The following is a 27,864-nucleotide window of genomic DNA, read 5'->3' on the forward strand; positions in this document are numbered from 1 at the left end:
GAAGGAAACTGAAAAAAGAAGCCACACCCACCCCCTTGGTTTAATCTTACAAATCAGAAGCCTTCAATATTTTTGCTCTAATCTTTATTATTCCCTTTCTTCTGGTGCCTGAGGGCTCCTTTTGCTGCTTTCTATTTGTTCGTGTTGTAGGGTTAATGTTTTGATTTTGACCTTTTCTTCTTTTTGGATATGTGCATTTATTTCCATAAATTGACTTCTAAGCACTGTTTTTACTGCGTCCCAAAGCTCTGGTAAGATATATTTTCATTCTCATTTGACTGCCACATCTTTCTCCCAGAGTGGCTGTTCCATTCAACTGCAGACCTTTTAGTGGTCATAACCAGTCACATGACCAAGCCTGAAGTTAAAAAGGGAAAAGGAAGGCTGCTCCTCCCCAAGAAAGTACTGAAAGTCACATGGCAGCTCTTATGGGTAGGACTCCTTAGCATTCTTTTAGGGGATGCATTACCATTTATTAACTATTCCCTTATGACAGGATATCAGATTACCCTCAAGTTCTCTTATAAACAAATCTAGAGTAAAATTTCTCTATTTTTATGAAGACTTCTCAGGAACAAAAACAGCAGATGAGACAATAAAGCATGCTTTTACCACCTGAGGTCCCGCCTTTAATCTGAAGCACAACCACCCGCCCTTCCATGTCAACTCCAGCCAATCCTCGCACTAGCCCTGCCCCTAGCCTCGCCTTCCCATAGCCCCGCCCCAACACAGCCCCGCCCCCACACCGCAATAGGAAGGACGGTAGCCACGCTCCTGAAGCCCCATTGACTGCCGCTGGTTTAGCGTATCTCCTCCTCCTCAGCAGCCTAAGCCTGGGAGATTGCAGGTGACCTCTCTTCCAGCTAAAGATGGGGAGAGTAAGGATGAGGGCCATTAGACATCGGGCCCTCAAGTATCGGACAATTGGGACTTTGGAACTCGGGTCGGCCTCCCACGCAGAGTTCGCTTCCCACCGTGGCAGGACCGCTGCATACCCAGCGCCTGAGCGGTGTGCGCCTCTGCGCCTGCGCGAACTCCCTGAGACGCTGTTTCCCAGAATGAGGTAAGATTCGGACTACTCGGGGCCACCGTCCTTTGCAGGCAGGGGCGGAAGGAGCTCTGGCTTTCCGGCGCTTTCACTTGGGCTACAGATTCCAGAACCTTGTTGTGGCTTCTGTATGCGAGCTGGAGAAGGAGAAGGCGACTGAAGCAAGCGTTTCATCGTCATCACAGGCTATGTTCTGTGAGCCACCCCTTCCTACCTGACACAGACACATAGATTGAAGTAGCTGCAGAGCTCGTTTCGAGGCAACTGCCGGTGCTCTAAGTGAGGGCCACCTAATTAGAGGCGTTTTTAAGGAGCAGAAATGCTTTCCAAAAGTTCATGATTTGGCAGTAAAAATTGGTGAAAAACTTATGTTGGAATACAAGGAAGGGAGGAATAACTGGGTAGGGCAGGACTGAAAGAGTTGATATGAAAGAAGTTTTCTCAGAGGAAGAGTGGTATTTGATTAAAGCTTTGAGGGATGAGTAGGAGGTCGACAGGAATCAGGGTGCTGAAGGAATGAGCTGGCATGATAGGAGGCAATAGGCGAAGTTTTCGATACTTGAAAGTGGGATTACGAAGGGAGCGGTTACTGGTCATAACAATGTCTAAAGCAGTCGTTCTCAAGTCCCATTGTGAGTGCAGCCACCTGGGGAGCTTTTAAAATTTCAGCCTCCAGGCTCCATCCCAGATATTCTGATGTGGTTGGTCTGGAGCAGGCTCCAGGCATCGGTAGGTTTGTAAAGTTTCACAGGTGATTATAATGTGCAGTTGAGGCTGGGAACCACTGGGAGCAAGTGGCTAAGATATGTCAGAGGATAGGATAGATGGAAGAGAAGAGGTCATGGAAAGAGAGGACCTTGGCCAGGAGCTTGCAGAGTTTGAGGGCCCCTTCACTTCTGTCATTGGCAGTGTAAAGGCCACCATTTCATCCATAAATATCTTAAATATGTGAGAAATATATCTCATACAACAGCTTTGCTTTCCAACAGCAAGGATCGGGGTGAAACTAGTTCAGATTTATTGTGATAGATTGTATTATTGTTCCCAGTTATTCACTCCCCCTACCCATAAGAAATTCAGGCCAGATTCAGAAGAGGACATGGAACGAGGGATGTTATTGCTGATGTAGGATCTTGGCAGAAACAGAGAATACCAGAAAGATGTTAGCTGTGTTTTATTGACTATGCGAAGGCATTCGACTGTGTGGATCATAACAAAGTATGGATAACATTACGAAGAATGGGAATTCCAGAACACTTAATTGTGCTCGTGAAGAACCTGTACATAGCCCAAGAGGCAGTTGTTCGAACAGAACAAGCAGATACTGTGTGGTTTAAAGGTGTACATCAGGGTTTTATCCTTTCACCATACCTATTTAATCTGTGTGCTGAGCAAATAACCCGAGAAGCTGGACTACATTAGGAAGAACATGGCATCAGAATTATAGGGAGATTCATCAACAACCTGTGATATGCAGATGACACAACCTTGCCTTCTGAAAGTGAAGAGGACTTGAAGCACCTACTGATGAAGATCAAAGACTACAGCCTTCAGTATGGACTACACCTTAACATAAAGAAAACAAAAATCCTCACAACTGGACCAGTAAGCAACCTTGTGATAAACACAATAAAGATTGAAGCTGTAAAAAATTTCATTTTACTTGGATCCACAATCAAAGCCCGTGGAAGCTGCAATCAAGAAGTCAAACAACACATTGCACTGGGCAAATCTACTGCAAAAGACTTCTTTAAAATTTTAGAAAGCAAAGATGTCACTTTAAGGACTAAGGTGCATCTGACCCAAGCATGGTGTTTTCAGTTGCTTCATATGCATGTGAAAGCTGGATGATGACTAAGGAAGACTGAAGAATTGATGCCTTTGAATTATGGTGCTGGCAAAGAATATGGAATATACCATGGACTGCCAGAAGAACGAACAAGCCTGTCTTGGAAGAAGTACAGCCAGAATGCTCCATGGAAGCAAGGATAGCGACACTTCGTCTCACACACTTTGGACTTGTTATCAGGAGGGATCAGTCCCTGGAGAAGGACATCACACTTGGTAAAGTAGACGGTCGGTGAAAAAGAGGAAGACTCTCAATGAGATAGATTGACACAGTGGCTGCAACAGTGATTGTGAGGATGGCACAGGAATCAACTCAACAGCACCTAACAACAACACCACCCATAAGAGCTGTCATGTGACTTTCAGTACTTCCTAGGAGAGGAGCTGGCTTCCTTTCCCCTTTTAACTCCAGGCTTGGTCATGTGACTGGTTATGGCCAATGAAATGTGAGTGGAAGTAATGGCGAACTAGTTCTGAGCCTAAGCTTGTAGAGCCATTGCCTGGTAGGTCCACCGTGGTTCACTTTTCCCAAAAGAATGGCATGTCCTAGATGGGGGCTGCTCCTTCCACCTGGGTTCTAGAATGAAGGCTAAACATGGAAGAGTAGCACATATTCCACTGACCTATGTGTAATATGTGTGCGAAAGCTATACTTGCTGTCATAACCAGCAAGATAGGGAGATTATTTGGAACCATGGCAAAGCAGAATAATAAACCATCTGTTATGGTTTGAATTGCGTTCCCAAAAAAGATATGTTGAAGTCCTAAACCTGTTACCTAACCATGTTTCCAAACATGACCTTGTTTGGAAATAGGCTCTTTATAGATGTGATCAGTTCGATTAACATGAGGTCATACTGCAGTAGGGTGGGTCCTAATCCTGTATAACTGGTGTCCTTATAAAAGAGGAGAAGAGACACAGAGACAAGGAGACAGAGGAGGGATGCCACATGACACTGCAATTAAAAGCCAAGGAACGTATGATAAAGTACATGGGGCACACAGTTGTGGATACTTCCTAGGTATACCCAGACACCTCATGGGATTTACTGGGTTTGAAGGTTCAGGATCATAGTCTTGTGGGACAACTAGGTCAGTTGGCATAAGTTAGTTCATAAAGGGAATATTCTAAATCCTAGTTTGGTGAGTAGCATCTGGGGTCTTTAAAGATTGTGAGCAGCCTTCTAAGATGCAACCCTTGGTCTCTTGCTATCTGGAGTAAAGGGGAGTCAAGGAAACCAAAGACTCAAGGAAGAAATTTGTCCACAGGACTAACAGTCCACATGAACCACAGACTCTTCTAGCCTGAGATCAGAAGAACTAGATGATACTTGGCTACCATTACCAATCATTCTGATCAGGGACACGATAGAAGGTCCCAGTTAGAATGGGAGAAAAATGTAGAACCTAACTCAAATTCTTTAAGAAAAACAGACTTACTGGACTGAGAGAGACCAGAGGAACCCTATCTTAGTTATCTAGTGCTACTATAACAGAAATACCACAAGTGGATAGATTTAACAAAGAGAAATTTATTCTCTCAGTCTAGGAGGCTAGAAGTCTGACTTCAGGGTGTTAGCTCCAGGGAAAGCCTTTCTCCCTCTGTCAGCTCTGGGGGAAGGTCTTTGTCATCAATCTTCCCCTGGTCTAGGAGATTCTCAGTGCAGGGACCACAAGTCCAAAGGGTGCGCTATTCTCTTAGCTCATATTTCTTGGTGGTATGAGGGCCCCCATCTCTGCTCGCTTTTCTCTTTTATGCCTTGAAAGAGATTGATGTAAAACACAACCTAATCTTATAGATTGAGTCCTGCCTCATTAACATAACTGCCGCTAATCCCACCTCATTAAAATCATAGAGGTCAAATTTACAACACAGAGGAAAATCACATCAGATGACAAAATGGTGGACAGTCACACAATACTGGGAATCATGGACTAGCCAAGTTGGCTCACATTCTGGGGGGACACAATTCAATCCATGACAAACCCCAAAGCCCATGGCCCTAAGATATCCTTAACTTGGAACTGAAACCAGTCCTAGAGGTCACCTTTCAGCCAAGTAATAGATTGGCCTATAAGATAAGCAACAGTCATGAGGAATGTGCTCCTTTAAACAACCAATTATACAAGACCAAATGGTCAACATTTACACAAAAGCAAAGATGAGAAGGCAAGGAGGGTCAGGGAAACTGGATGGGTGGAAACTGCGTAGGTGGGTGGAAATGGTGAGAGTGCCAACACGTTACAGGGGTTGCGACCAATATTACAGAACAATCTGTGTATGAATTGTTGAATGGGATCTAATTTGCTGTGTAAATGTTCACCTAAGACACAATAAAATAATTTTTAAAAAGCCAAGTAGTTCCTTGAGCTAAAAGCTAGGAGAGAGGCCTGGAACAGATTCTCTCTCAAAGCCTCAGAAGGAATCAACACGGCTGACACCCTGATCTTGGACTCCCTGCCTCCAGTACTGTAATACAGTAAGCTTCTGTTCTTAAAAGCCACCCAGTTTATAGTATTTTGTTACAGCATCCCTGGGAAACTAATACACCAATAAGTTCCCTGTCTTCCTTAGAAAGCAAATACTCTGGCTGATAATAAATGTCTAGTTTACACCATAAATAAAAATAGATTCCAGGTGGGGTAAATATTTAATTGTTGTAAATCATAAAAGCACTAGAATAAAATACAAAAAAGTTTTTTATATAACCTTTGTAATGAGGAATTAGGTCCAGGAAGTATAAAGAAAAATACGAATAGATTTGAATGCCTGAAATTTTTTAAATTCTATATAGCAAAATACACTATAAAACTGAAAGACGATGAACAAATTGAGAGGAAATATTACTAACTTATATACCAAAGGGTTAATATGCATAATATATAAAGAGTTGCTCCTATAAATCAATACAAAAAGGCAGCCCAATTGAAAATGGACAGAATATAAATAGGCAATTCACAGAATGCAAAACATCAATAAACATATTAAAAAGTCATTAATCTCACTATTAATAGCTAGTGATTTAAAAATGTTTTTTAAAAAGACAGTTACCAAGTATTTGCTAAGGAAGTGAAGAAACAGAAATAGGCACTCATATGCACTTGCAGGAGTTGTGTAAATTTGTTTGCCCTTCCAGAAGACTTTAGCAACAGGACGAAAGGCCTAGTGATCTGCTTACAGTGAAAACCCTGTGAAGCACAGTTTTACTGTGGACACACATGGCATTGCTGTAAGTCTGAATCGACTCAACGTAACGAACTGGAATTTAGTAATAACTAAAATTTTAAACGTGGGTACTCTGTGATCCCACAAGTTTACACCGAGGAATTCATTTTATGGAGGTGTGGAGGTACTTGCTCAAGTGTCAAATGTCCAGTGATGGAAAAGAAAATGAACATAACTTAAAAGAGCCCATTAATAGGGACTGCTTAAATAAATTCAAGAAACTGTAGCATAAAATATTATGCAGCTATTAAAAGTAGAGAGTCAGGGAAAAACAGAAAGACCCTCAATGAGGTGGATGGACACAGTGGCTGCAACAATGGACTCAAACACAGCAATACTTGTGAGGATGGTGCAGGACCAGACAGTGTTTCATTCTGTTGTACATAGGGTTGCTATGAGTCGGAACCGACTCAACGGCACCTAACAACAACAGCATTAAAAATAAGGATATATGCACATATATTTGCAATATGTAGAATATAAATGTATAACATATATACTGATTTCATAAAAAAGGTGCATAGTCACAGAAAAAAACCTAGAATCTTTGGAAAGAAGACTGATAAGGAGCCATACCTTTCTTCATTTTATATGTTGTCTGAATTATTCACAATAAACATGTAGTACTTCAATCATCAGTAAAAGAAGCCCCAGAAGATAATAAGAGATACCTGGACAAAAACTTTTGAACATGTTAATAATTACCACGGATGAAGGTGGAGTCATGTTCCCATACACTGCCAGGCGAACTGCCAACCAGTCATGATCTCGGAGGTAGGATTTCGCCCAGGAAATGGACAGGCCCTCAGCCAAAATTTTAGTGCAAGAAATATTCCATGTCACATTTAAAAAAGCCAAAAACTGGAAAACAAAATGTCCAGGGAGGGACTAACGAATGCACTGGTTGAATACACATAAGCCACAAAATATCAGATTGTTAAAGATTATTTAATGATGTGTGTGAATGCTCATGATATAAAGTTAAATAAAAAGAGGGCACTAAACTGTATATTCAGTACACCCGAGAATTGAGAAAGCATATATAATATATTCTGAAGGCACTGGCAAAAAACAAGGCTACAGGAATTGATGAAATACCAATTGAGATGTTTCAACAAAAAGATGCAGCACTGAAAGTACTCGCTCTTCTATGCCAAGGAATTTGGGAGACAGCTACAAATTATCGAACAATATCATTAATATCACATGCAAGCAAAATTTTGCTGAAGATCATTCAAAAGCAGCTGCAGCAGTATATCCACAGGGAACTGCCAGAAATTCAAGATGGATTTAGAAGAGGACGTGGAACTAGGGATGTCGTTGATGATGTCAGATGGACCCTGGCTGAAAGTAGAGAATACCAGAAAGTTGTTCACTTGTGTTTTGTTGACTATGCTAAGGCATTCAACTGTGTGGATCATAACAAAGTATGGATAACATTGTGGAGAATGGGAATTCTGGAACACTTAATTGTGCTCATAAGGAATCTGTACATGGATCAAGAGGCAGTCGTTCAAACAGAACAAGGGGATAGTGCATGGTTTAAAGTCAGGACAGGTGTGTGTCAGGGTTGTATCCTTTCACCATACCTATTCAATTTGTGTTCTGAGCAAATAATCTGAGAGGATGGACTATATGAAAAAGAACAGGGCATCAGGATTGGAGGAAGACTCATTAACAACCTGCATGATGCAGATGACACAAGCTTGTTTGCTGAAAGTGAAGAAGACTTGAAGCACTTACTGATGAAGATCAAAGACCACAGCCTTCAGTATGGATTACACCTCAACGTAAAGAAAACAAAAGTCCTCACAACTGGACCAGTGAGCAACATCATGATAAACGGAGAAAAGATTGAGGTTGTCAAGGATTTCGTTTTACTTGGATCCATAGTCAACAGCTATGGAAGCAGCCATCAAATCAAAAGAGCCTGGGGTCTTCAATGCTAGCAAGCAGCCATCTAAGATGCATCAATTGGTCTCAACCCACCTGGATCAAAGGAGAATGAAGAACACCAAGGACACAAGGTAATTACGAGCCCAAGAAACAGAAAGGGCCACATAAACTAGAGATCAGCCTGAGACCAGAAGAGCTAGATGGTGCCTGGCTACAACGGAGAGCCCCTGAGGGAGCAGGAGAGCAGTGGGATGCAGACCCCAAATTCTCGTAAAAGACCAAACTTAATGGTCTGAGACTGGAAAGACCCTGGTGGTCATAGCCCCCAGACCTTCTGTTGGCCCAGGACAGGAACCATTCCCAAAGCCAACTCTTCAGACGGGGATTGGACTGGACAATGGGTTGGAGAAGGATGCTTGTGAGGAGTGAGTTTCTTGGATCAGGTGGACACTTGAGACTATGTTGGCATCTCCTCCCTGGAGGGGAGATGAGAGGGTAGAGGGAGTTAGAAGCTGGCGAAATGGACACGAAAAGAGAGAGTGGAGGGAGGGAGTGGGCTGTCTCATTAGGGGGAGAGCAATTGGGAGTATGTAGCAAGGTGTACATAAGTTTTTGTGTGAGAGACTGACGTGATTTGTAAACTTTCACTTAAAGTACAATTAAAAAAAGAAAGAACTCAAAAGATGCACTGCATTGGGCAAATCTACTACAAAAGACCTCTTTAAAGTGTCGAAAAGCAAAGATTTCACCTTGAAGACGAAGGTGCGCCTGACCCAAGCCATAGTTTTTTCAGTCGTTTCATATGCATGCGAAAGCTGGACAATGAATAAGGAAGACCAAAAAGAATTGAGGCCTTTGAATGGTGGTGTTAGTGAAGAGTATTGAATATACCACAGACTGCCAGAAAAATAAACTAATCTGCCTTGGAAGAAGTACAATCAAAATGCTCCTTAGAAGCAAGGGTGGCCAGGCTACATCTCACATACTTTGGACATGTTATCAGGAGGGATTAGTCCCTGGAGAAGGACATCATGCTTGGTAAAGTAAAGTGTCGGCAAAAAAGAGGAAGACCCTCAACAAGGTGGATTGACACAGTGGCTGCAACAATGGGCTCAAGCATAGAAACAATTGCAAGGATGGTACAGGATGGGGCTGTGTTTCGTTCTTTTGTGCATAGGGTCGCTATGAGTCAGAATCAGCCTCACAGCAACTAACAACAATATATATTACATTTTTAAGAGTAGAAATGTATCAAAGTGTCGCTATTTATCTCTGGGTAGCACTGGACTTTTGGTGATGTCTATTTTTGTCTTCATGATTCCTTGGATTTTTAAATTTTTTCCATAATAAGTGAGTATTGGCTTTTATAACAAGTAAAGATAGTAAGGGGCCACTGGGTGGCACAAAGTGTTGGACTACTAACCAGAAGGTTCGTGGTTCAAACCCACTCAGAGACACTTTGGAAATAAAGCCTGGCAATCTGCTTCCGAAAGGTCCCCAAAACCAAAACGAAACCCACTGCTGTCAAGCTGATTCCGACTCATAGCGACCCTACAGAACAGAGTAGAACTGCCCCATAGAGTTTCCAAGGAGCACCTGGCAGATTTGAACTGCCGACCTCTTGGGTAGCAGCCGTAGCGCTTAATCACTATGCCACCAGGGTTTCCCAAAAGGTCACAGCCTTGAAAATTCTATGGAGCAGTTCCACTCTGCACACATGGGGTCGCCATGGGTTGGAATTGACTCAGTGGCAGTTAACAACAACAACAGAAGACAAGAAGTATTATTTTAAGAAATATTACATGTGAGATATGTTTAATCCCAATATAATGTAGTAGAGGTCAGTTCATGGGCTCCACGTTAAGTCCAAATTCCATGATTTTGTGGCTGTAAGACTATGGCCACTTCACGTCTCTGTACCTCAGTGTACTCATCTGTAAAATGGGACAATACAGCACCAACAGGGGAGGCTGCCGTGAAGATGAAAGGAGTTCATATATGCCAGGTACTTAGAGTCTATACACAGTAAGCATACTGAAAGCACTAGCTATTTTACATGTTTGACATTGGGGGAGAAATTAAATGATTGACACCCAGTGCTGGTGAAAATTAGTGAAACGGTGATTCTTAGACCCTGCTTGTGGCAGGTAGGTTAAGTTCAGCCCCATTGGAACACAATTTGGCAAAATGTTCCCAGAATTAGGAGAATGGTTAGAGTCTTGGCTACTATCATTCCCTGGAAATTCAATTCACAGAAATAATTCTCCCAAAAGGAGGGAGGAACTAACAAGCACAGAAATGCTCATTATACCATTATTCATTAGAGAAATAACCTGTGGCTTAGAGCAAAACCTAAACAGGGAAATGGATTTGTAGATTATACCCACTCAATGAAATCTCATTACTACAGTGATGATGGAATGAACATGAAATGCAGAAGCTGAAATTGTCTGAACACACTACAGTGAAATAAGGTTACATTTATTTATAAATGAGACTTCGAAAGAAACACAAAAAACTAAAAACAATATGACTTCTGAGTGTGGCTAAATTGTAGGTGAGCATATGGCTTTTATTGTTTGATTCAAAATTTCCAACAATTAAAAATATGGATATGGAATGCAAAGCAAAACTAAACCAGAAAGGAATACACTCCATAAATGCCTAGTGAGTCTCTCTGGGCGGTAGGATTATGGGAAATTGCTCTTATTGTTCATATTTGTCTATACTTACCAAATTTCCCTTCACAATGAGCACACATTATTACAGTGAAACCTGTGAGAGCCTGAACTCGATGGGATTGCCTTGTTTTTCTGAGTCTTGCAAGTTTTCTGCCTTTGACAGTGTGCAGTCTTACCACTTTTCTATCCCTTGTTTTAGTGGGAAATATTTTAATTTTCGTTCTCTGATGGGTTTCTGCTTTACGCAGGTTTTGGCTTTCACAGGTTTTACTGTATACATTTTTCCTGTTACAAAAGTACCAATATATTATTTTCACAATTAAAAAAATACTATGTTTCAAAAGTATGAGGAAAGAAAAACCTCCCATTGGCCATGAATAAAATCAGGTGAAAGTAATGTTTAATAGGGCAATTTCTTTGTAAAGCTTAAATCCTGGAAATGTAAAAGACAGAAACAATAGGACATAAAAAATAGTTGTAAACATGTGAAAGATAGTGTTTAAGCCAACCACAGATTATGAAAACTGTAGTTTAAAGTCTTAAAGGAAATTAAATCTAGCATTTATATTTAGCTACATATATTTATGATTTTTTACTCTAAAGGGTTAATCTTTACAGCTCTGGGGTTTTTTCCTCCCCTGGAGTATTCAGACTCCATCTTAATGTATGATTAATAATTTTAAAAGCTCAGAGATAACGGTTCTTATTAAAGATCTCAGATGATTTAGACTACTCCCTAACCATACCACCACCTAGAGACACTATAGGATTGAGGAAATAATGTGGGTTGAAGCTGCAAAGTGATCAGAAACTTTCCCAGCTGGTGGTAAACTGTGCCATCCTCCCTGTAGGAAATAAACTTGTCTGAATATATAGTTTTTGGGTTCCTCTCTTTAAGGAAGTCACTAGTGCTGATGAAGGTTGAACTTCACTGAACAGCACACTCTGGTAGATTACTAGTCAGCATGAGTTCTCTGATGTTCAGCCAGCTGTGTGCTCCAAGCAAAGGCTTTGTCAAAATCATCACAGACATAGGCTTTCTGCCGAGTGTGAAGTCTCTGATGTTCAGTAAAGTGTGAATTCCAGCTGAAACCCTCTCCACATTCTTTGCATGCATAGCGGTTGCCACTGCTGTGAACTTTCTGATGATGAATCAGGTGTGAAATCTGGGTGTAGGTTTTCCCACAGTGGTTACACTTGTACGGTTTCTCTCCAGTATGAATTCTCTGATGCTGAATGAGGTGGATGCTCTGATTGAAGGCTTTCCCACATTCCTTACAGGCATACGGTTTCTCACCAGTGTGAATCCTCTGATGTTGAGTGAGGGATGAATTGTGACTGAACATCTTCCCACACTCCTTACACTTATAGGGTTTCTCACCTGTGTGGATTTTCTGGTGCTCAATAAGGTGGGTACTCCGGCTGAAGGCTTTCCCACACTCACTGCACTCATAGGGCTTCTCTCCAGTGTGAATCCTCTGGTGCTGAATGAGGTGTGAAATCTGGGTGTAGGCCTTCCTGCAGACTTTACATTCATAGGGCTTCTCCCCGGTGTGAATCCTTTGGTGGCGTGTGAGGGAAGAGTTCTGGCTGAAAGTTTTCCCACATTCATTGCACTTGTAGGGCTTCTCGCCAGTATGAATAGTCTGGTGTTGAGTAAAAGATGAGGTATGACTAAAAGCCTTCCCGCACTCATTACATATGTAAGGTTTCTCCCCCATGTGAATACTCTGGTGCCTCATGAGGTGGGAAATCTGTGTGTAAGCTTTCCCACACTCATTACACTCATAGGGCTTCTCACCAGTGTGAATCCTCTGATGCTGAGTCAACGAAGAACTGTGGCTGAAGGCTTTGCCACAGTTAGAGCACTCATAGGGTTTCTCTCCAGTGTGAACTCGCTGATGCTGAGTCAGGGAGGAACTGTGGCTGAAGGTTTTTCCACACTCGTTACATTTATAAGGCTTCTCCCCAGTGTGGATCGTCTGGTGTTGGGTCAGGGAGGAAGTGTGGCAGAAGGCCTTGCCGCACTCACTGCATTTGTAGGGCTTCTCCCCAGTGTGGATTTTCTGGTGGCGGGTGAGGTGGGAAACCTGTGAGTAGAACTTCCCACACTGGTTGCATTTATAGGGTTTCTCCCCAGTATGGCAACGCTGGTGTTTAATGAGGGAGGAGCTCTGCGTGAAGGCCTTCCCACACTCTTTACATTTGTAGGGTTTCTCTCCAGTGTGAATCCTCTGATGTTCAGTGAGTGATGAGCTCTGGGTGAAGGTCTTACCGCATTCATTGCATGAGTAGGGCTTCTCTCCTGTGTGAATGATGTGGTGCTGGATGAAATAGGAGCTGTTGCTGAATGCCTTCCCACAATCATTACACTTGTAGGGTTTCTCTCCAGTGTGAACTCTCTGATGGAGAATATAGTCCGAATGGTAAGTGAAGGCTTTCCCACATTCCGTGCAGTGAAATGGTTTCTTCTCCACGAAGGTCCTCTGGTATTTCAAGCTCTTTCTTGGCCCATGCCATTTCCCGATTCTCTCTCCACCAGCCACTCTTTGCTTCCTGACAAGGGCTGAAGTCAACCTGAGGCTTCTCCCAAGCTCAGTACAGCTAAAGTCTCTCTCCCCAGAGGGAATTTCCTTAGCAGTAGAAAACAGACACCTTAAGGGTTTTTCCTGGTTTCCCTGGTCCTCTAACCAACAGTGACATGCCCAGGATTCTCCCAACTTGACATCTCCAAACACACTCTTCACAGTTCCCTGCATCTTTCCCATGAGGGATATTGACTCTTCAGAAATGCTTTTTTTTGGTGGCGTTTCCTGAGTAGACACAGAGCTCGTCTCCAAGTCTGAAAGAAATAGAAAATATGAATATCATCTGTACCAGGAGAAAAGAACCTGATTATGTGGAATTTGCATCATAGTTTTTAAAAAGAAGGATTTCAAAGTTTACGTAACTATTTTAGGGGAGAGGGGGAGTTTTTGCTTAGGGGCATTAAATTTCTGTTAATGGTAGTGGAATGATTTGGAAAAGGACAGTGAGAATGATTGCACAACTTGAAGAATGTAATCAGTGTTACTGAATTGTACATGTAGAAATTGTTCAGATGGTGTTATGTTTTGTTATGTACATTTTCACCACTAATTTTTTTTTAAAGTTTATCTTGCTATTTGTGGTGAAATGAGTTCCTTTGTGTGGCCTTTTGCCTTGGTTCTTTGGAAAAACATCTTGGGAGATTTTCCCCCTAAACTCTGAGAGATTACCTTTGCCAGAGTTCTTTGGATAAGCAACTTGGGGGATGCGAGGCCCCCAGGTTGTTTTTTACCCCAGAGGGCTTATTACTTTGTCCAAGTTGATTGACATCTCCTGGGTAAACTGTAAACAACTTGATGATTGGATACTTTTTGCTCAGCCCAGAGCTGCAGTCTTCCCTGTGATTGGTCTATTTTACACACCTCGCAGGGATTGGTAGGTTTACTATGCAAATTGAGTGACTTGCATCCACCAAGGAGATTGGTCAGTTCATGGTCCTGCTGGGAGAGCCATGCCTTGAAATTGACAAAAAGTTTGCTTATATAAATAGCCAAACTCACAAAGGTTTTTTTAGAGGCAAGAAGAGAGGAGAAGCAGAAAGAGAGGAGGTGAGAAACCTACTAAAAGAGCGGTAATACAGGTCAAGGGCTATAACACTGAAGACATCAACAGGCCTGGTAGGGGCCCTGTGGCAGAGTTGGTGGTAACAGGCAGAAAGCTGCAGCTAGGAAACCAGCTAAGAGAGCCGAGCAAGCTGCTATACTGGCTATAAGCTGGGCTAGTTAGCAGTGGAGAGGCTGACGGCCGGGAGGCTAAAGGCAGAGAGCCCTGCATTGCTGAGAGGAGGCTAGCACAGCTGAGAGAAGGGCCTGCTAGCATGGCTGAAAGGAGGCCTGCAAGGCTGAGAGGGGGTGTGCACGGCCGAGAGGAGGGCCTGCCTCCTAACTTAGCCAAGAATGGCCTGATAGAGCTGTCCTGCTTGGAAGCTGTCCTGAACCAAGGAAGGGAGGGATGTGCTCTCAACCTTGGGAGAGCCTTTCAAACCTTGCCTGTGTGCTTCCTGATCCTGATCCTGAGTTGTTCATGTTACTTTCAAGTTGATTCTGATCCCAAGTTATAGCCTGTTATCTCCCTCATACACCACTTAACTGTAAGTATGGTCTGTGAGTTCTGTGTGGCCACTGCAACGAATTATCAAACCCAGGAGAGAAGTAGAGAGTGCCATGGGGAGGATGGCTGGTGTCAGAAATGGTGAAGAAATTGGAGGGTGGAGGTACAGGTATCCCCTGCTTTTTCACTTTACGCCACTTCTACGAAAGACCTACTTTAATACCTGTTCTCACTAACCAAAAGAAATCAGAGGAAGATTTTTGCTTTTACCAAAAAAGAGGCGAAAAGCGGAAATAACATTCAGCATTTATTTTGCAGCCAACCATTAAAGAGGCAGCGTGCACCCCAAGCAGCAAGAGTGGCATCAGAACATTCCTTCTCCAGGAACTACACTCAGCATCTCAGCATCAAGCTGCCATAGCTTTGAACTGTGTCTGTGAGCATCTGTGCTTTATCTCAGTTTATTTTGTGCATCAATTAGCAAGATGTGTCTTAAGGTATCAGAAAAGCCTAAGAAAGCTCGTAAGGGTTTTATGTGTTATTTGCTATGATTTGGTAAATTAGCTTTTGGGTCTGGGAATGCTCAAAGTTTTTTCCCGTATAAACTAACGTTAATTGTGTCTTCGCTGTACACCATTTTGCCTTACGAAAAGTTTCATAGGACCGCTCTGCTTTTGGATAGCAGGGGAGACCTGTATGTCTGACCTCCATCTCATAGGAACCAGCTTTCTGCTGATCCTGGTTCTTATCCCTCAGGAATCTGGGTGAGTTCAGATGCTAGACACTATTTTAGAAGGCATGAGGTAGAGATTCACATTCTGACATGGAATGATGGCCTCAATATATTCTAAAAATGAAAAAGAACCAAGGTGCAAAATAGCTTATGTGTACAGAGGTTTACTAACTGTATTATACAATGAATTTTTACAAATCAATACAAAAAAGAATCTAATAAACTAGTAAAGCAAGAATATAAGTAGATGATTCACAGAAGAAAAACAAGTGGCTGATAAATACATGAAAATATGCTCAACATCAGTAATAGTCTAAAAAATCAAGTTACTCAGATACCATTTTATAGTTTTCAGATTGGAAAATGTTAAAAATATTCATAATATCCAAGGCATCTTCACACTGTGTTGGTAGGAGTGTGCAAGGAAAGGGTTAACACAGGCCTGTTTTACTCAGTTCTTGTTTATCTCTGTAACCATGGCAATGACCCTGGGCCAACAGCTGACAACTAAACTTCTAGAATGTTTACACAGTTACTGGTTGAAGATGTTATTTTGTATGCCTGAGGTGTGCCAAGAAGCAAGACATACCAGGCTGTCATCATTGTTTAATGTAAACATGAAGAATCCTGTGTACCTGGTGCCTGGTTTGGGGTCTGCACCATGGCTGGTTACACGGCAGGTATGTGCCTACACGAACAACTCTCTTTAAGATCCCTGGACTCTTAAGATTCAACTGGGCCTCCCTCAAGTGGTGGCAATAAAAATGTTCTAAAATTAGTTGTGGTGTTAGATATACGATTTGGTGAACATACTAAAAGCCTTTGAATTATACAATTTAAATGTGTGAATTTTATGGTATGTGAATTACATCTCAAAAAAGCTGTTTAACAATAAGCGAATTGATAAGAATATAAGGAAATTTCTACATTATGTATTTGCAGTGTTTTATTCACTTTAAGAATTTTAAAATGTGTTTCACTTTAGGTATCTGTCAGAGCAGCACCCCACTCTCTCAGTACCAAATTCTCTCTTAGTTATCTAGTGCTGCTATATCAGAAGTACCACAGGTATGTGGCTTTAACAAACAGAAATTTATTTTCCCACAGTTCAGGAGGCTAGAAGTCCGAATTCAGGGCACCAGCTCTGGGGGAAGGCTCTTTCTATCAGCTCTGGGGGAATGTCCTTGTTTCTTTTCAGCTTGTTTCCTGGTTCCTTGGAGACCCCCATCTCTACTTCCTCCCTTCCTTAATCTACTGTTTTTATATCTCAAAAGTGATTGACTCAAGACACACCCTACACTAATACTGCCTCATTAACATAACAAAGAAAATCCATTCCCAAATGGAATTACAACCACAGGTATAGAGGTTAGGATTTACAACACCTATTTTGGGGGGGCACAGTTCAATCCATAACAGTGACTACAGTGTAAAGTGTATCACCCTTCTTCCCTTTTTCCTACAGTTTCAGGCTGTTTATGAATCCTCTCGAGATCTTCTATGTATTTATGTGCATGGGTGTATATGTGGTGGAAGAGAGTTTTTAAATTACCATTCTTATTTACCTTTGTAATTTGAAAAGGCAATAAAGATATTGGGGGGGGGATTATTCAAAGGAACTACATTAAAATGTTAAGAGAGGAATTTTTTTGAAGCGACAAACGAGATTAAAGGAGCCCTGGCAGCGCATTTGATAAGCCAACCAAAAGGTTGGCCATCTGAACCAGCTGCTCCACAGGCAACAGATGTGGCAGCCAGCTTCGTTAAAGATTACAGCCTTGGAAACCCTATAGGGCAGTTCTGCTCTGTCCTATAGGGTTGTTATGAGTCAGAGTAGACTCAAAAGCAATGGGTTTATTTATTTTTGATTTGGTGGTACGAACAAGCACTTGGCTGCTTATTGGACAGTTGGTGGTTTGAACCCACCCAGCCACTCCACAGGAGAAAGACCTGGTGATCCGCTTTGGTAAAGATTACAGCCAAAGAAATTCCTATGGGGCAGTTCTACTCTGTCACATGGGGCCACCATGAGTATGTGTTAACTCATTTTATCCTCCCAACCCTAGGATATAGGAACTGTGATAACCTCCTCCCCAACAAAAAGAAAAACCAAACTTGTTGATGTCAAGTCTATTCTGACTCATACCAACCCTATAGAACAGAGTAGAACTGCCCCATAAGGTTTCCGAGAAGCACCTGGTGGATTCAGACTGCCGACCTATTGGTTAGCAGCCATACCTCTTAACCACTGTGCCACTACGCCAACTATGATAGCTCCCATTTTATACATGAGAAAATTGAGGCACAGAGAGGTTAAGAGACTTTCTAAAGGTCACAGAGCCAGGAAGCAGTGGACCTGGGATTTGAACCCAGGCTGCCTGACTCTAAAGCCCACAATTATAGCCTGTGTGTTATGCTGCCTCATTGTTCAATGAAGTCACTGACGATGACAGATAGAGTTAGGAACAGGGCTTGTTGTTGTTGGACGTTCTCACCCACCTGGACAAATAACCCGCTGGGCTTCTCTCTCCTCCATCCTTGGCTCTTCCCCTCGCTCCAGACGGGAGATCACGTCGGGCTTGGCCCCAGGAAGCCCTGCCCCTGGGAAAAGATGCAAGACTTGGCTGTGGGTCTCTAGGGTCTCTTGACCTGGGTCTCTAGGGGAGATGTGTATAAGGGGTGCTTGATGACGGAAGCTCTAAGGGTCAGTGCAAGACTCGTTTGTTGAGCACCTACTATGTTCTAGGGAGACAGAGCCATGATAGCACTGTTTAAGGCTCAAGGTCGCTGTCATAAATCACAGCCCTGAATCCAACTATATGTTGAGTCCTGGAAGTCCTTCTAGCAAAACATCAGGCATGGTGGTGGTCTTGGGGACCCCTGACTCAGACATTTAAGCCATGATTTGGATGAGCTTGTCTAGTGAAAGTGTGTGGGTATGGCTGGGGCCGCATGGGGTCCTCTCTGCTCTTCTCATCAGTCCCTGTCCCCCTCTGCCTCCTTGTCTGTCCACCAGGAGGGCTGAGGATAGAGCCTTCAGACCACCAGGGCTCACAGGGAAGAGTAGAGGCAGAGAAACCAGAAAGAGAAATTGAGAAGAGATGGATGAAGGGAGAATGAAATACAGGCCAGAGAAGAAGCCAGAATGAGGGTCCAGGGGGTGAAGGTCCAGGGCAGGTAGGACAGGGTTGGGGGCTGAGGGGCTGTGGGGGGAGGGGCAGAAGGGGAGAGGATAGTGTCCAGGGGTTTGGTCTGGTGAGATGTTGGGGCAGGCCAGAGGTAGGGACCCCAGAGGGGGAGGAGCAGGTTAGTGGGGAGACGCTGAGCTCAAATTGGAATATGGTGAGTGTGAGGGATGAGGTTGCCAGGAGGTGAGTGGGCAGACAAGTGTAGAACTCAGGAAATATTTTCAAGTCTATCTAATTCTGTGGTTTAGTATTAGGAAGTGCTGCTGTAACAGAAATAACACAGGTGGGTGGCTTTAACAAACAAATTTATTTTCTCACAGTTTAGGAGGCTAGAAGACTAAATTCGGGATGCCGGCTCTAAGAGAAGGCCTACTCTGAGGGAAAATCTTTGTCTCCACTTGCTTCTCTAGTGTTCTTTTTGGTGTTCCTTGTCAGTCTCCACAGTGGCATCTGTCTTTCCCCCATTCGTGCTTCTTTGCTTTTGTGCCTAATCTGCTCTTTTGTATCTCAAAAGTGACTGGATTAAAACACAGCCCACACTGACATAGTCTCATTAACATAAGAAAGAACCCATTCCCAAATGGGATTACATCCACAGGTACAGGGGTGTCCCCCAAAATATGTAAATTATAACACCTATACCTGTGGTTGGAAACCCTGGTGGCAATGTGGTTAAGAGCTATGGCTGCTAACCAAAAGGTTGGCAGTTTGAATCCACCCTGGAAGCCCTATGGGGCAGTTCTACTGTGTCCTATAGGGTCACTATAAGTCAGTATCGACTCGACGGCAACGGGTTTGGTGTTTTTTGTTTTTTTGGTATACCTGTGGTTATAATTCCATTTGGGGATAGGTTGTCTTTGTTATGTTAATGAGGCACGATTAATGTAGGGTGTGTCTTGAGTCTATCTCTTTTGAGATATAAAAGAGATTGAAAGGAGCAAAGAATCGAAGAGATGCCAAGCCACCTGAAGATCACCAAGGAACAAGGACCTTCCCCCAGAGCCAAGACAGAGAGAAAGCCTTCCCCTAGAGCTGGCACCCTGAATTCAGACTTCTAGCCTCCTATGAGAAAATAAATTTCTGTTTGTTAAAGCCACAACTTGTGGTATTTCTGTTATAGGGCACTAGATAACTAAGACAAGGAGTTAGAATTTACAACCCATATTTTGGAGGGACACAATTCAATCCATAAGTGTCATGGCTATACACCTAACCTCTTCATGACTGGTGGGATATACAGTTGCCCACCAACATTTTCTGCCTCTCAGGTTCATCGGGAAGCCAATCTCCCACTGACAGCGCATGCTTCCGCAGGGCAGGGGCTCTTACGACTATCCGAAACTGAAAAAAAAAACGGGCTTGTGCCACAAATTACTGTTTCTGCAGGGTGTCGTGGGAAACCCTGGTAGGGTAGTGGTTAAGAGCTACAGCTGCTAACCAAAAGGTGGGCGGTTCGAATCCACCAGGTGCTGCTTGGAAACCCTATGGGACGGTTTTACTCTGTCCTATAGGGTCGCCGTGAGTAGGAATCAACTCAACAGCAGTGGGTTTGGCTTTTTTTTTTTTTTTAACAGGGTGTTTATGAGGTGTGTGCATTTTTGGTAGGAAAACAGAAATTTTGAGAAAAAAAAATTGGGACACATATGTCCCAGTGGACTGAGACTCTGGAGGATAAAATTAGTGGGACAGTGTTTGTTCCTCTGGACTTTAAGGGTAGGCTTGTGGGAGAGGGGAAGAAAAAAAAATTCATGTTACCTACCAAAAATTCAATAACCCTCAATGATTCAGCATGCTTCTATTAATTAAAACACATAGTGTCAGAAAATTCAAAGCAGAAAATAATTGGGTTTTGAAAGGGTTCTAAGCTCTGTTCTTTAATAGTCCCAGCTGACTTTTTTTTTTTAACTCCCCATCCCCCTCTCCCCCAGCCCCCAGTAACCACTAATCTACTTTCTGTCTCTGTGCGTTTGCCTATTCTAGATATTTGTTATAAGTGGGATCATACAGTATTTGTCTTTTTGTGTCTAATTTTTTTCATTTAGCCTGTTTTTCAGGTTGACACATGTTGTGACATGCATCAGAACCACATTTCTCTTTATGGCTGACTGATACTCCTTTGCATATATGTACGTTTTGTGTATCCATTCATCAGCTGATGGACATTTAGGTTGTTTCCTCCTTTCGGCTATTGTGAATGATGCTGCTATGAACACTGGCGTAGAAGTATCTTTTCCAGTTCCTGCTTTCAATTCTTTTGGCTCAGGGGACATATTTAGGGGACAGAGTTTATATGCTTCCGGGAGAAGATGCCAACCTTGGTTTGGAACCTATTAATTAGAAGAACATCCAGGAGGCCCTAGGGATCAGAGACCCAGAATGGACATTTCAGGGTAGAACCTGAGGAAGATTATTTACAGAAAGGGAAGGGGGAGAAGTGGGTGGACACGTGAGCTGAAGAGGGCTGAAGAACACCCACATTTGACAGAATAGGAAGAGGACACAGGGACCTCTGATGCTGGGGCTCTAGGACAAGCTGGTGGAAAGACCAGGAGACAGAGACAGGCCAGGGACCAATGAGAAGAGCAGAGAGGGACCCACGCAGCCTCAACCACACCCACACTTAAACATGGGTGGATACAAAGGAGAATGGTCCCTGGGTGGCACAAAGGGTTTGCTCTCCTTTAGGCTACTAACCTAAAGGTCAGCAGTCCAAACCCAACCAGCGGCACCATGGAAGAAAGGCCTGGCAATCTGCTTCCATAAAGATTACAACCAAGAAAACTGTATGGAGCTCAGTTTTACTCTGTAACATATGGGGTCGCCATGAGTCGTATTCAACTGCACAACAATGGGGTTTAGTTTTGGTTTAGACATAAAGGAGAAGAGGACAGAAGGGGGGCATCATGAGTCTTCCTGGGCAAAGACTGGGTGTGGGGCCTCACCCAGTGAGAGAAGGTTCTGGTAGTTCTCTAGCATCACATCCCGGTACAGCTCCCTCTGGCCAGGCCCCAGCCAGCCCCACTCCTCCAGGGTGAAGTCCACGGCCACATCCTTAAAGGTCACCGATTCCTGGAAGAACCAAAGTTACATGGTGGAGGGGCCATCCTCCCAGAATTCGAGGGCATGAGAGGTCGTCGCTCCATTGTGCAATGACTGCTTGTGCTACGACTGCCCCTGGGCCAGGAGATTCTGACTCAGCAAATCAAACCATCCCCATGGGAGTGTGAACGGTCTTGTTGTAGGTGCCGTCGAGTAGATTCCAACACATGGTAACCCATGCCATGTGACAGAGCAGCACTGCCCCACAGGATTTACTGAGGAGCCTTGGTGACACAGCGGTTAAGCATTCAGCTGCTAACAGAAAGGCTGGTGGTTCAAAGCCACCAGCCACTCCGAGGGTGGGAGATGTGGCAGTCTGCTTCTGTAAAGATTACAGTCTTGGACACCCTATGGGGCAGGTCTTCTCTGTCCTATAGGGTCGCTCTGAGTCAGAATCTACTCGATGGCAATGGGTGTGGGCAAAGTGACCCCATGGGACAGAGTAGAACGGCCCCATTGGGTTTCCTAGGCTGTAATCTTTACAGGAGCATATAGCCAGGTCTTTCTCCTGCAGAGCGGCTGAGTGGGTTTGAACTGCTGACCTTTAGGTTAGTAGCGGAGCGCTTAACTGTTGTGTCAACAGGGCTCCTTCTGATAGTTTAGGGCACTGTAACTGCAGACACATGACATTAAGCATTTGTCAAAACCTACAGAACTATACAACACGCAGAGTGAACCCTAATGTAAACTATGGGCTTCAGTTAATAGTAATATGCAGTATTGGCTCATCAATTGAAACAAATCTACCACACCAATAACCTAAAACCCAGTGCCGTCCAATACAAGGTATTAATAATAGGAGAAATTGTGTGCAGAGGAGAGGAGGTATATGCGAACTTGCTGTACTTTCTGCACAATTTTTCTATAGGAAAAATAAACTACTCTAAAAAAAAAAAAAGAACACTATTTTTTTTTATTAAAAAAAAGTCTCAGGCAGCCCCTAGCCCAGAGACACTCAGTATAGAGCCAGGGCCGCTTCCACGTGACTCTTTACTGCCATCTGTTGGAAAATTGTTGTAATATACCAACTATTTTTTTTTATTTTTATTTTTTTTATGTTTAGTACGGAGCCTGGGGCAGTGCAAACAGAGTGCTTGGCTGCTAACCAAAACGTTGGAGATTCGAGTCCATTCAGAGGCACCATGGAAGAAAGGCCTCGTGATCTACTTTCAAAAAATCAGTCTTTGAAAACTCTGTGGAGCACAGTTCTACTCTGACACACGTGGAGTCACCATGAGTGGGAGTTGACCCAACAGCAACTAGTTTACTAGCCTGTTTAATATACGACAGCTCACTGCCGTCTGCCCGCTAACTCATACCAATGCATGAGGTCCAAGATGTGAATCTTGCCCCTTAGATGCGGCACCTTTGCACAGCGCGTAACCTGCACACCTGTGTGTGCCAGTCCTGGGAAACACGTTTTACCTTTTAATTATCAAGCCATTGTATGCAAGAGATATTCTGAGTCCCACACCATCACAGACCCCAACCTGGATCTTGATCCCCATTCCTGACTACAGGGATAAGGCTCAAGGGTGCAGCAAAACCATCAACTGCCCATTTTACCTGGTAAGATGGATTGAATTTTAGACCGTGTCACAAGGTCTCAGCCCAGAGCTGTTCCCCGGCCCCCTGCACCTCCTGACTCCACAGCTGCTCCAGTACTGGGAGAGGTAGAAGGCCTTCAGAGCACAGGCAGAGCCAGGGATGCCCCTCGGGGTCCTCAAAGTCATGTTGGGGGAGAGGAAGCCCAGACTCACCTGGCCCTCAGCCATCAAGGTCCCAGTGGCCATTGATGAGTTCCAGGCATGCACCTCCAGGACAAATGTCCAGGTCTTAGTGGGCAGAGCTGGTGGAGGAGAGTGGAGCAGAGAGGGGGTCAGTTCTGGCCCAGGCAGATACTTTCCCCACAGACGCCTCGTGACAGTGGATTGTAGGGGCCCCTGGACTCCTCAGAGCCAAAGCAAAGGCTCAGGACAGGCTACCTGAGGCCTCCATTCAGTAACAGTAACAACAACAACTAGCAATCAGAGAATCAGCCCCCAGCAGCCACACAACAGCTAAGACAGATGAAACTGAGACCGAAGAGGTTATAGGCTATTATGGACTGAATTGTGTCCCCCCAAAATATGTGTTGTAAATCCTAACCCCTGCACCTATGAAGGAAACCCTGATAGCATAGTGGTTAAGTGCTATGGCTGCTAACTAAAAGGTCAGCAGTTCGAATCCACCAGGCGCTCCTTGGAAACTCTATGGGACAGCTCTACTCTGTCCTATAGGGCTGCTGTGAGTCAGAATCGACTCAACAGTAATGGGTTTTTTATACCTATGGAGGAGCCCTGGTGGTCCAGTGGTTAAGCACTCAGCTCTAATGGAAACGGTGGTGGTTGGGACCCACCAGCTGCTCCACGGAAGAAAAGACCTGGCAATCTGCTTCAGTAAAGATTACAGCCTTGGAAACCCTATGGGGCAGTTCCCATGGCAACAGGTTTTTTTTTTTTTTTTTATATACCTAAGGATGTAATCGAATTTGGGGATGGGTTTTCTTTGTTATGCTGATGAGGCAGTATTAGTGTAGGGTGTGTCTTAAGTCAATCTCTTTTGAGATATAAAACGGCAGATTAATCAAGCAGCAAAAAAGCAGAGTTGAGGGAAGATAGATGCCATGCCACATGAAAATCACCAACGAGCCAAGGGACAGAAGATGAAAACAGACAAGAACCTTCCTCCAGAGCCAGCAAAGAGAGAGAGCCTTCCTCTAGAGCTGGCACCCTGAATTCTGGCCCCCTAAAATGTGAGAAAATAAAATTCTGTTTGTTAAAGCCACCTGCATGTGATATTTCTGTTATAGAAGCTCTAGATAACTAGGACACAGCCTTGCTCAAGACCATACAGAAAACAAGTGCAGAACAGGATTTGAACCGAGTCTGGCCACAGACTCCTTACTGTACGTGTGTGTGTGTGTGTGTGTATCCAAACCAAACCAAAACCATTGCCTTCAAGTCTATTCCAACTCAGTGGCGACCGCATGTATTATAGAGTAGAAGTGCTCTATAGGATTTCCTTGTTTGTAACCTTTAATGGTTTGCACCAAACTACTAATCTAAAGGTTGGCAGTTTGAACCTACCCAATAGTACCACGGAAGAAAAGGCCCGGTGATCTGCTTCCATTAAGATCATAGCCAAGTTCTATTCTGTAACACAGGGGGTCGTCCTGAGCTGGGATCAACTCGACAGCAACTAGCAACAACAAATCTCCACAGAAACAGATCTCCACGCCTTTCTTCCTCAGCGCCATTTGGTGGGTTAGAACCAGCAACCTCCAGGCTAGGAGACAGGCGCAAACTGTGCCACCCAAGGACATGATATAGATGTATATAATTGTGGTAAAATACACATAACATGAAATTTGCCAATCGTAAGAGCAAAATCCAGAGGCATTAAGGACATACACAGTGTTGTGAAACCACCATTACTATTTAGTTGCAGAACATTTTCATCAGTCCAGAAAGAAACCCCCGTACACATCACTTTTTAATTACAAACAGAAGAGGGTAAGTTTAGAGTGGAGAAACCTGGGCAACACCACTTAACTAAGTGATCCAGGTTGCTATGTCCAGTGACGGGGCAAACGGATGTCACAGGCCCCTGGTCTGATAAGAAGGACATCGTGTCATTCTGGGGTTATTGTTAAAAAAAAAAAAAAAAAAAGTGCCTTCTAATCGATTTTTGACTCATAGCGACCCCATGTGTTACAGAGTAGAACCTCCCCATAGGGTTTTCTTGGCTGTAATCTTTACTGGAGCAGATGGCCAAGTCTTTTTCCTGAACAGCTGCTGGGTGGGTCTGAACTGCTGACCTCTTGGTTAGCAGAGTGCTTACCCGCTGCGTCACCAGGGCTCCAGTTTGGGGTTAAAAAAAAAAAATTGCCTTCGAGTCAATTTCGACTCAGTGACCCGATAGGACAGAGTAGAACTGCCCCACAGGGTTTCCAAGGCTGTAATTTTTTGTTGTTGTTGAGAATATACACGTCAAAACATAAACCAATTCAACCATTTCTACATGCCCAATTCAGTGACACTGGCTACATTCTTCGAGTCTTGGATCCATTCTCACCCTCCTTTTCTGAGTTGTTCCTCCCCATTAACATAAACTCACTGCCTCTTTTCACTTTGATCCCATATAGATCTTAAATGAGCATAATGCTCAAGACAAACTTTACTAGTCAAACTAAACTGTTTGATTTTAAGAAGACTTCAGGGGATATTTTTGGTTTAAGTTTTAAAGATTATCTCAGGACAATAGTTACAGGGATTTGTCCAGCCCCCATGGCTCCAGAAAGTCTGGAGTCTGTGAGAATTTGATACTCTGTTCTGCATTTTGCCCCCAAAGGCTGTAATCTTCAGGGAAGCTGACTGCCACATCTTTCTCCCGCTGAGCAGCTAGTGGGTTCAAACTGCCGACCTTTAGATTAGCAGCAGAGCACTTAGCCACTGTGCCACCAGGACTCCTCAATCTGGGGTACTCCTGCCCAAAGCGCAGAATCTAATCATTGGGACACAGTCAAACTGAGGGGCGTTCTACAAGTACATTGTCGGTAATCTTCCGAATTGTTAAGATCGTGAAGGTCGAGGGGAGACGGAAGAACTGTGCTGACTCAAGGAGACTAGAGACCTAACAACTAATGCCATGCGCGATCAGGACTGTCTTTTGCCATTAGGGACATTATTGGGACAATTAACAAAATTTGGAATAAGGTCTGTAGATAAGCTAATAGTATTGTATTGATGTGAATTTCCTGATTGTGATCATGGTGCTGTGGTTATGTTAGAGAATTGTTTTTAGAAAACAGAAACCCAGAGGAAGGGGGACAGAGAACTGAAGGGGGGGGATACACACCCAGAGAGGAGGGACATGGACTCAGAGGAGGAGAACAGAGACCCAGAGAGGGAGGATATGGACTTAGAGAAGGAGGCGCACAGAGACGGGGAGGGGGGGCGGTGAGAGGTTGAGAGACCCAGAGAGGGGGCGGGACAGATGCTCAGGACAAGGGGACAAACCCCGGAGACGTGACTGTCCAGTGTTGCGCTCTTGTTTCGGGACAGACATCCTGGGTGTGATTCCGGGTCTCCCACTCATTAACTCTGTGTGCGACCCGGGAGAAGCCGGGGAGCCTCTGCAGTCTGTTTATTCACCTGGGAAATGGTGAAAGGTACACTCCCTCCTCCTAGGAGATCGCAGCAGCCCGCGCTCGGTCAGACTCCTGGCAAACAGCAGGCGCCCAGTGCATGGGCGCTGAGAGCGTCAGAGCCGCGAGGGGGCCTGGTGGGCTCAGGAGCAGACTCGCGAATGACAGGAGGGGGCGGGGCACCGCCCCCAGCGCCTTTCCCCCTTCCCTGCAGGCCCCGCCTCCGGGGGCCCCGCCCGCCGGCCGGCCGCCCGCTCGCACTCGCTCCTGGTCGGTCAGTCAGGTCTGAACTCACCTGTGTGCTCCCGCGGGTTCCGCGGGACTGGCAGGCCTTCCCTCCCTCCAGCGGGCCACGGAGTGCGCCTGCGCAGTCGCCTTCTCTGACCCGCAAGTCCCGGTTCTTTAAACTTGGCTCCGCAGCTGGACTACATTTCCCAGAAGGCATAGTGGCTCACGCTCCCCTCCCCCAGGTTCCTGTGGCCGAGGGGATGCTGGGAAATGGAGTCTGGACGTTAGGACGAGAGGCGGGAGAGCTTTAGGAATACAAAAAAAAAAAAGCCGCTTCGCAGCTGGAGAAAGCCTGATATTGGGGGAATGTCTGTCTGTAAGGAACTCTGGTGGCATGGTGGTTAAGAACGCAGCTGCTAACCAAAAGGTTGGCAGTTTGAATCCACCAGCTGCTCTTCGGAAACCGTATGGAGCAGTTCTACTCTGTCCGGTAGGGTCGCTATGAGTTGGAATCCGCTGGATGGCAACAGGTTTGGTTTTTACGGGTTTTGTCTGGCTGTTCTGGCACTTCCAATATCCAAATTTTAAGTCG

At 44.3% G+C, this 27,864-nt stretch overlaps 1 protein-coding gene and 1 long non-coding RNA gene across 3 annotated transcripts; one reads left to right on the plus strand and one right to left on the minus strand.

The window, feature by feature from the left end:
• Nucleotides 1-755: 755 nt before the first annotated feature.
• On the plus strand, nt 756-23,622 carry LOC111749552 (uncharacterized). The gene is made up of 3 exons (XR_002784672.2): nt 756-1,063; nt 15,155-16,249; nt 22,920-23,622. It is a non-coding gene; the product is annotated as an uncharacterized LOC111749552 (long non-coding RNA).
• LOC100655527 (zinc finger protein 883) lies at nt 9,736-27,354 on the minus strand. Of its 2 annotated transcripts, none has more exons than XM_064294041.1 (4): nt 27,340-27,354; nt 23,617-23,705; nt 18,069-18,170; nt 9,736-13,541 (listed from the first exon to the last, which is right to left on the minus strand). In XM_064294041.1, exons 3-4 carry the CDS (start codon nt 18,103-18,105, stop codon nt 11,656-11,658), a joined length of 1,923 nt encoding a protein of 640 aa, XP_064150111.1. In that variant the 5' UTR covers nt 18,106-18,170; nt 23,617-23,705; nt 27,340-27,354; the 3' UTR covers nt 9,736-11,655. The 2 variants fall into 2 exon arrangements, with proteins under 2 accessions (XP_064150111.1, XP_010585270.2); XM_010586968.3 differs by lacking the exon at nt 27,340-27,354 and adding an exon at nt 21,700-21,826 and having other exon boundaries at nt 9,737-13,541.
• Between the last annotated feature and the right edge of the window lie 510 nt (nt 27,355-27,864).

Source organism: Loxodonta africana, chromosome 11, assembly GCF_030014295.1.
Source record: "Loxodonta africana isolate mLoxAfr1 chromosome 11, mLoxAfr1.hap2, whole genome shotgun sequence".
Lineage (NCBI taxonomy): Eukaryota > Metazoa > Chordata > Mammalia > Proboscidea > Elephantidae > Loxodonta > Loxodonta africana.

Bases quoted from the DNA above. Each gene is read 5' to 3' on its own strand.
- LOC100655527 (XM_010586968.3), bottom strand. From the start codon at position 23,649: ATGGCCACTGGGACCTTGATGGCTGAGGGCCAG. The intron at 21,827-23,616 runs GTGAGTCTGGGC...TGGTTCTTCCAG, and splicing joins CCTTGATGGCTGAGGGCCAG to GAATCGGTGACCTTTAAGGA. The intron at 13,542-18,068 runs GTGGGTGAGAAC...TATTTCTTTCAG, and splicing joins CCAGCGGGTTATTTGTCCAG to ACTTGGAGACGAGCTCTGTG.